Source organism: Physeter macrocephalus, chromosome 21 (genome assembly GCF_002837175.3).
Source record: "Physeter macrocephalus isolate SW-GA chromosome 21, ASM283717v5, whole genome shotgun sequence".
Taxonomy (NCBI): Eukaryota; Metazoa; Chordata; class Mammalia; order Artiodactyla; family Physeteridae; genus Physeter; species Physeter macrocephalus.
The window spans coordinates 34,303,489-34,312,038 of record NC_041234.1 but is presented as its reverse complement, the minus strand read 5'-3'; the positions used below and the strand labels follow the sequence as shown (position 1 = coordinate 34,312,038).

Sequence of the window (8,550 nt, the reverse complement as noted above, 5' to 3'; positions counted from 1 at the left end):
CTTCTCCTTTTTCATTTCTAATTCTATTGATTTGAGTCTTCTCCCTTTTTTTCTTGATGAGTCTGGCTAATGGTTTATCAATTTTGTTTATCTTCACAAAGAACCAGCTTTTAGTTTTATTGATCTTTGCTATTGTTTCCTTCATTTCTTTTTCATTTATTTCTGATCTGATCTTTGTGATTTCTTTCCTTCTGCTAAATTTGGGGGGTTTTTTGTTCTTCTTTCTCTAATTGCTTTGGGTGCAAGGTTAGGTTGTTTATTCGAGATGTTTCCTGTTTCTTAAGGTAGGATTGTATTGCTATAAACTTCCCTCTTAGAAATGCTTTTGCTGCATCCCATAGGTTTTGGGTCGTTGTGTCTCCATTGTCTGGACATAACCTTTGACATAGTAATTCCACTTCTAGAAATCTATCTTAAGGGAATGAATAATCAGAGATACAGGGAGATTTATATATGTGAATATCGTTGTAGTATTTTTATAATAAAAGAAAAAGAATGAACAGTATAAGTGTCCAATATTATAGCATATTTAAGTAAATTGATAAACATACAGTCATTTAAAATCGTGTTTTTGAAAAGTATTTAATGAATGAAAGATTCTTATAGTATTATGTTGAGTGAAAAAAAGCAAGATATAATATTCTATATATAGTGTGAAAGAGAGCGAAAAAAATTGAGATTTGACATGCTAGGAAGAAAGAAGCCAAAATCGTGAACTTAACAGCGGTTATATCTAAATGGTAAGATTACAAATTATTTCCGTTTTTACTTTTCATTTTCTTCATACTTTTTTTGGCTTTTTAAATGTTTTCTGAATGAGAATGAACTTGAACTTTTGTAATCAGAATAACATCATAAATGTTGCTTACAATTCAAAGACATGGAGGGAAGACATGGAGTAAAAGTAGAGACCAGTAAATATTAAAGCATATTTAAAATTTAGGTCAGCATGGTAATGGCATGAGAAATAAAACACAGAATAAATTGGGTAGAAACAGATTCTTGTATGTGTGAGAATTTAATATAAGATATGGGAGGCTTCACCAAATAGTAAAAGAAGGATTATACCATGATTGAGTTAGTTACGAATAGTAACCAAGAGTTCTGCTATGCCATATGCTAAGTGCTTTTACATTCATTTTCTCCTTTACTTATTACAACCTTTGAGATTTAGATAGTATTATCCCCATTTTAGAGATGAGTGAACTCAAGCCCCTAGAGGTTTAGGCATTTGCCCAGAGTCACATAGAAAAGTAGTAGAACCTAGATTGGAACCAAGTATGTCAGATTCCAAGTCTCTATTCTGTGCTACCACATTCTATGTATATAAAGTTCCTGGCACGGTATCTAGAATCCAAGAGGCATGTAGTAAGTGTTATTCCTATGAGTAACTTATACTTTTCTGCACAAATTATAATGTAATATTTAATGCTTTATACAGTATATATAATAATGTAAATAATAGTAATAGTAATATGATAAATATATCATCTTAATAACTCTTGTCTTTGTCCCCTGGCCTTCTCTATGCCCTCATCCAGTGCCTTTGTTCAGACGTCTTTGGCCACAGGTTGCTTCAGCTGCCTCCTAACTGGTATCCATACCTCTTGTCCCTTACCCTCTGAGCCAGTCAATATCAAACCAATCTCCTGCTGACAATCCTTAACTGTCTTCATATATTTTCAGGGTGGAGGTCCAAATTTCTTAATATTGTTTCTGAGACCCTTCACAATCTGGCCTACTTTCTTTTTTTTCCAGTTTTATTGAAAAATAAGTGACATACATCACTGTATAATTTTAAGGTCTACAGCATGATGGTTTGATTTACATACATTGTGAAATGATTACCACAATAGCTTTAGTTAACATCCATCATCTCATATAGATGCAATAAAAATAAAAGAGAAAAAATTTCTCCTTATGATGAGAACTCTTAGGTTCTACTCTCTTAATAACTTTCCTATATACCATGCATCAGTGTTAGCTATAGTCACCATGTTGTACTTTACATCCCTAGTACTTACTTATCTTTTAACTGGAAGTTTGTACCTTTTTACCACCTTCCTCTAATTCCTCCTCCCCCACCTCCCCCATCCCCTGTCTCTGATAACCACAAATCTAATCTCCTTTTCAATGAGTTTGGTGGGTTTTTTTATTATTATATTCCACATATAAGTGAGATCGTACAATATTTTTCTGTCTCTGACTTATGTCGCTTAGCATAGTGCCTTCAGTGTCTATCCATTGTTGTTGTAAGTGGTAGGATTTCCTCGTTTTTGTATGGCTGAATAATATTCCATGGTATATATAAACACCACAACTTCTTTAACCATTTGTTCATTGATGGATGCCTAGGTTGTTTCCATGTCTTGGCTATATAATACTGCAATGAATATGGGGGTGCAGGTATCTTTTCGAGTGCATGTTTTTGTTTCCTTTGGATATAGCATTCCAGGAGGTAGAATTGCTGGATGATGTGGTCGTTCTAGTTTTAATTTTTTGAGGAACCTCCATACTGTTTTCCATAGTTTGGCCTACTTTCTCATCTCGCCTCCTGTCACTGCAAACCTGCTTAGCTCCAGCACTATGGGTCCTGGTATATCATACTGAACTCCACACCTCCATGCCTTTACACATGCTGTTCCCTCAGTCTAGAGCATCCTTTCTCCACCATTTGTCTCACTGATTTCTATAGCCCTTTGTAACAGCTCCTATTGACTTTTTCTTCAGGATGCCTTCCTTACTCTTCCAGTAGTAGCCCTCTTCTATGCTCCTACAGCACCCTGTGCATTCTTCTATCTTGGTACTTAACACACCGTCCTGTCTTTGTTGACGTACGTGCCTGTCTCCTCTACTACCTAGACTGTAAGTAACCAAAGGCAGAGATTCTTTTACCTTATTTCATTGGAATTATCAGAGCCTAGCTAGGGTCTGGCCCATGATAGGTTCTTAGCTTAATAAATGTTTGTGAAATGAATAAATGAGCTTTTGTCACTTAATGATGCTTTTATCTTCTAGATATATGGTTCAGTGGCCTGGTGGCCGAATCCTGCATCGCCATGAGCTAGACACCTTCCTTGCACAGGCAGTATCTACTCAGCTTTATGAACCAGATCACCTTCAAGAACTCAAGGTGATTTGATCGATCCTCATTTAAATTCTTTCTTTTATGAGCTCATAGCTTTATTTTAGGTCTTTTTTTTCCTGGAGCTAGGGAGAAGAGTAAGTTCTGCAGGTAAATGTTTGATTTACTTTAGCCAAATATTTATGTCTATTAATAAAGCCAACACTGTTCACATAGTGATAGGTGAGAATGGGTAGAAAAAATGGATATTGTGTAAGACAAATAAGTTGTGGCCCCTAGACCACAGTAAGGTTTCCAACTCTTACAAAAGATGCTACAGGGGACTTATCCTGGTGTTCCCTGTTTGTCTCTGAGTAAATGTCCACCCTCCCTTTTTTATTGAAGTATAGTTGATTTACAATATTGTGTTAGTTTCAAGTGTAAGCACAGTGATTCAGTACTTTTGCAGATTATATTCCATTGTAGGTTATTATAAGATAATGGGTGTAATTCCCTGTGCTACCCTCCCTTTTAAAATAATACTTATTGGGTGTTAGAGGAAAGTCTAGAAAAGCATAAGGAAGAAAGTAAATCCACCATATAACTGAAGGCAGTAGAATATAGTAGGTTGGAGGGCAGGCTCTGAAGCCAGGCTGCCTTGACTTTGAATCTTAGCTTCATTACCTTCTAACTATGTGTCCTTGAGCAGGTTGCTTAACCCCTGTAGCCTCAGTTTCCTTACTTGTAGGGTTATGAAGATATTAAATAAAATAATCCATGCAAAACACTTAGAACAGTGTCTAGCACATTTTAAGTACACAGTACTCAATAAATTTTAGGTACTAATGCAGGACATTCCTCTTCTGACTTCAGTAGCCATGGTCCTTTCAGGCCCTAGTATAAACTAGAAGATCAAGTCTAGTAAGTCTTACAAAATCTTGATTTCAGTGGAATCAACTAAGGAAAAGATGAAAACAGTCTTAGACAGTGTTGGTTCCTTTTTACAGCAAAGGTGATACTGCTTGGTGCTAGAGAAGGTACTGACAACTCCACACCACACCTAGGAGGGGGCCTGCAAGTACTTCCCCTTTTCCTGGTAAAGCCATCTAACAGACCAACTTGAGATAACCACTGTGAACATTTTGATGGTTTCTTCCAGCCTTTTGTCATGTATTTTCTACATAGTTGAAATATTATTTTTGTAGTTATATACTGTATTTTTAAACTTAATATAGCACATATTTTCTTAGCACATATTTTCTATGTCTTAAAAATTTTTGCTAAATATTTTATCATATGGATGTATCATTTAATTATTTTAATGTTGGCCATTTGGTTTCCAGTTTTCACCTATTATATGTGATTATTAACATCTTTTTTTTTTGGCTGCATTGGGTCTTCGTTGCTGCGCGCGGGCTTTCTCTAGGTGTGGCGAGTGGGGGCTACTCTTCATTTCGGTGCGCGTGCTTCTCATTGCAGTGGCTTCTCTCATTGCAGAGCTTGGGCACTAGGCATGTGGGCTTTGGGAGTTGTGGCACATGGGCTCAGTAGTTGTGGCTCGCGGGCTCTAGAGCACAGGTTCAGTAGTTGTGGCGCATGGGCTTAATTGCTCTGTGGCATGTGGGAGCCTCCTGGACCCGGGTTTGAACCCGTGTCCCCTGCATTGGCAGGCGGATTCTTAACCACTGTGCCACCAGGGAAGTCCTGTAATTAACATCTTTATGCATAGAGCTTTATTCACATCTCTACTTCCTTAGAATAGATACCTAAAAGTAGAGTTTCTGAGTCAACAAATGTGAACATTTTTAAGGTTCTTGATATATATTGCTTAATTGTAATATACATTACTCATTAGTTTTATTTGAGTGTACCCATTTACTTCACCATATCCTCATCAGCATTGGGTGTTCTTTTGGTCTTTAGTTTTGTTTTAATTTTTTTCTAATTTGACAGGCAGAAAAAATGGTTTCTCAAGTGGGTGTCTTTTTAAGGTTTTAAAGCTGATTGTTTTTTTTTGTAATGAGTATCATCCAAACCATCTCAGGGAAACAAATGGATAGAGGCTGCTTATACACTCAAATGTCTGTATTGAAAGGCAACATGTTCTAATTTAACTGGAATAATCAGCAAAACAGGAATAAGCAAATGTAACCAATAACACTAATTTCTTTTTTTAACACCTTTATTGGAGTATAATTACTTTACAATGGTGTGTTAGTTTCTGCTTTATAACAAAGTGAATCAGCTATACATATACATATATCACCATATCTCTTCACTCTTGCATCTCCCTCCCTCCCACCCTCCCTATCCCACCCCTCTAAGTGGTCACAAAGCACTGAGCTGATCTCCCTGTGCTATGTGGCTGCTTCCCACTAGCTATCTATTTTACGTTTGGTAGTGTATATATGTCCATGCCACTCTCTCACTTTGTCACAGCTTACCCTTCCCCCTCCGCGTATCCTCAAGTCCATTCTCTCGTAGGTCTGTGTCTTTATTCCCATCTTGCCCCTAGGTTCTTCATGACCTTTATTTTTTCTTAGATTCCATATATATGTGGTAGCATACGGTGTTTGCTTTTCTCTTTCTGACTTACTTCACTCTGTATGACACACTCTAGGTCCATACACCTCACTACAAATAACTCAATTTCATTCCTTTTTATGGCTGAGTAATATTCCATTGTATATATGTGCCACATCTTCTTTATCCATTCATCTGTTGATGGACACTTAGGTTGTTTCCATGTCCTGGCTATTGTAAATAAAAATATGGAACGCTTCATGAATTTGTGTGTCATCCTTGCACAGGGGCCATACTAATCTTCTCTGTATCGTTCCAATTTTAGTATATGTGCTGCCGAAGCAAGCACTAACAGTAATTTCTTAATGGTAGTTTTTCCTCTGTGGTGGTTTCAGATTGAGAAACTGGATGCTCGAGGGATCCAGCTTGCTGCCCTCTTCATGAGTGGGGTCGACACAGCTCTGTTTGCTAATGATGCCTGTGGCCAGCCAGTCCCTTGGGAACACTGCTGCCCCTGGATTTACTTCGATGGCAAGTTGTTCCAGAGCAAGCTAATTAAAGCAGGCCGGGAGCGAGTATCCCTGGTTGAGCTCTGCGATGGCCAGGTACCACATGTTGGGCAGCTGCTAAGACCGTCTCTGATCTGCTGTGGGGATGAATGACAGAAAGTGGAAAATGAGCAGACACATTGGGGAAGGAGGTAGCTGAAGTGGGAGAATGTGTCTGACCTTAACCTAATTTGGTCAAGGATGATCCCAAAGGCCCAGAGTCTGATATGTACATGTTACAAAATCATGTTGGGAAGGGTTTTTTTTTTTAAATGAGCTTCAAGTTTTCGTATTCCTTTTTTTGCTCCAAGTTATTTCTTCCCCATGGAATACTCAGATATACTCTATGCCTTTCCCCCAATTCTTAGAATTTCATTTCCCTTATTTACAAAAACTGTAAGTCATTTTTGCAAGTGATGATATTTTTTATAAAGGAACTATTTTGGAAATAGAAGAGGGTAGTAAAGTAGATGACAGAGTAAAAGCAGGGGATATTTTTTGCAGTAAAACCTTGGGAAAGATGAGAGAAGTCAAGGGAAAGGAGCCCTTACTTACTTCTTTGTCCATTTGTGGGGTATAGGCTGAGAGACTAGAGCAGGGGGTCAGCAAACTATTAAAAATTTTTTTAATTTGAATTTTTATTCCAATAAAGCTTTTTGGAATATAGCCACATTCATTCATTTACATATTGTCCATGACTGCTTTCACACTACAGTGGCAGAGTCAAATAGTTGTGACAGGAACAATACGGCCTACAAAACCTATCTGGCCCTTTTCAGAACAAGTTTCCTGACCTCTGGACTAGAGGCATGGACTTATCCTGGACAGAGATCATGGTCTCTGATCCTGGGTATGGGGGAGAAGGTTAAAAGGGTTTGTATATGTCAAGTTTTGTTCTCTCTTTTACCTCATTCTGTTACCTCCCCCTTAAAAAAATAACCTAGCCTATTGCTGGCTGTGTAATAGACAATTAGTAAATACTTCTTGTTAAATTTGTCTTCCTTGACCTAGTCAAGGTGCCTCACAAGCCCTCAGTCATAACTAGTATGATGGTAGTTTGGTGTCATGCAAAGAGTGGGGGCTTTGGTGCCAGACAGGCTTCCCTGAGTATGTCACCTTGAGCCATTTAACTCCAGGCCTCGATTCCTTTAGTGGGAATAGACTTGTGAGACTGTACCTAGACTGCCCAATACTGTGCCTGAAACATAGGAGAAGTTCAAAAAATGGCAGCTGTTATTATTATTCCGTCCCTCATTTGAAGGCTGACCTGGCAACCAAAGTGGAGAAGATGAGACAGAGCATCCTTGAAGGAGTCAACATGAACCATCCACCGCCTTCTGCTCTACTTCCATCACCTACTTTTGTGCCTCCCATGGTGCCCTCTCTCTACCCTGTTTCACTTTACCCCCGAGCCATGGGCCCAATGCCACCTCCCCCTCAAGGAAGGAGCCGGGGGTTCGCAGGTCAGTACCTAAGAATGAGGTGTTTGTCAAACTCAATCTATTTCATAGTAACCCATCCAGTAATTATTGCAGTTACAGAAGCAGCAGTTTCACATATATCTTTACCTTCTGTGCTGTGGTGTGGTTTGAAGAGGAGCTTACTGAGATGGAGGTGTGTAGCCTGCGGAGGAGAACCCACTATCTTCCCAGACCACTCTCCATAGAGGTGATTGATCCCTAGGGATTTGACTCTCACCAAACCACTCATGAAGTAACTGATGCAGAAACCAAGAGTCACTTTATTACTTTTTTTTGTCAATTTATTACTTTTGAGAACTGTAATTCATTTGAACTGGGTCTTCATGGTTGCTGGTTAGCTCACTCTCTCCCCATAGGCAGATGTACACAGGAGCTTGCAGGAAGAGCAATGGTAGGTAAGTAAATGACCAGTGTCAGCAAACAGCCATAGCTTGATGTACCCATTTCCACTCTGAGGGTAGATCTAACACATTTCCAGAAGCATGGAGAGAAATAAATCATAGTCTGTACCCTCCAGGGGATTGCAGTTTAGTGAAGAAAACAAATACATACACACTCACATGGATCCACACACATATGTATATACACACACGTATGTATACATTATGGTGATATCTGAGCTGTGGCTTAATGATGAACAGATGTTCTTGCTTAGGTAGGTCAGATACTGACCCTGATAATTCAAACAACCTGTCCCCTGGCGAAACAGGGTATTTTAATGGGGACTTTTTTTTTTTTTCGCGATACGCGGGCCTCTCACTGTTGTGGCCTCTCCCGTTGCGGAGCACAGGCTCCGGACGCGCAGGCGCAGCGGCCATGGCTCACGGGCCCAGCCGCTCCGCGGCATGTGGGATCTTCCCAAACCAGGGCACAAACCCGTGTTCCCTGCATCGGCAGGCGGACTCTCAACCACTGCACCACCAGGGAAGCCCTA

The 8,550-nt window shown here is 39.3% G+C and overlaps 1 protein-coding gene and 1 non-coding gene across 6 annotated transcripts in view; one reads left to right on the top strand and one right to left on the bottom strand.

Moving 5' to 3' along the window:
- The window catches only part of FAM120C (family with sequence similarity 120 member C), a 151,847-nt gene that overhangs the window by 132,620 nt on the left and 10,677 nt on the right, over nucleotides 1–8,550 (top strand). For all 5 annotated transcript variants that reach the window (XM_024126904.3, XM_028482304.2, XM_024126903.3 and 2 more), the window contains exons 11-13: nucleotides 3,019–3,133; nucleotides 5,983–6,192; nucleotides 7,397–7,598. In XM_024126904.3, the coding sequence (XP_023982672.1) occupies nucleotides 3,019–3,133; nucleotides 5,983–6,192; nucleotides 7,397–7,598 (527 nt within the window). The remainder of the gene's footprint in view (nucleotides 1–3,018; nucleotides 3,134–5,982; nucleotides 6,193–7,396; nucleotides 7,599–8,550) is intronic.
- LOC112065814 (U6 spliceosomal RNA) lies at nucleotides 5,830–5,936 on the bottom strand. Its single transcript, XR_002892247.1, has one exon. It is a non-coding gene; the product is annotated as a U6 spliceosomal RNA (small nuclear RNA).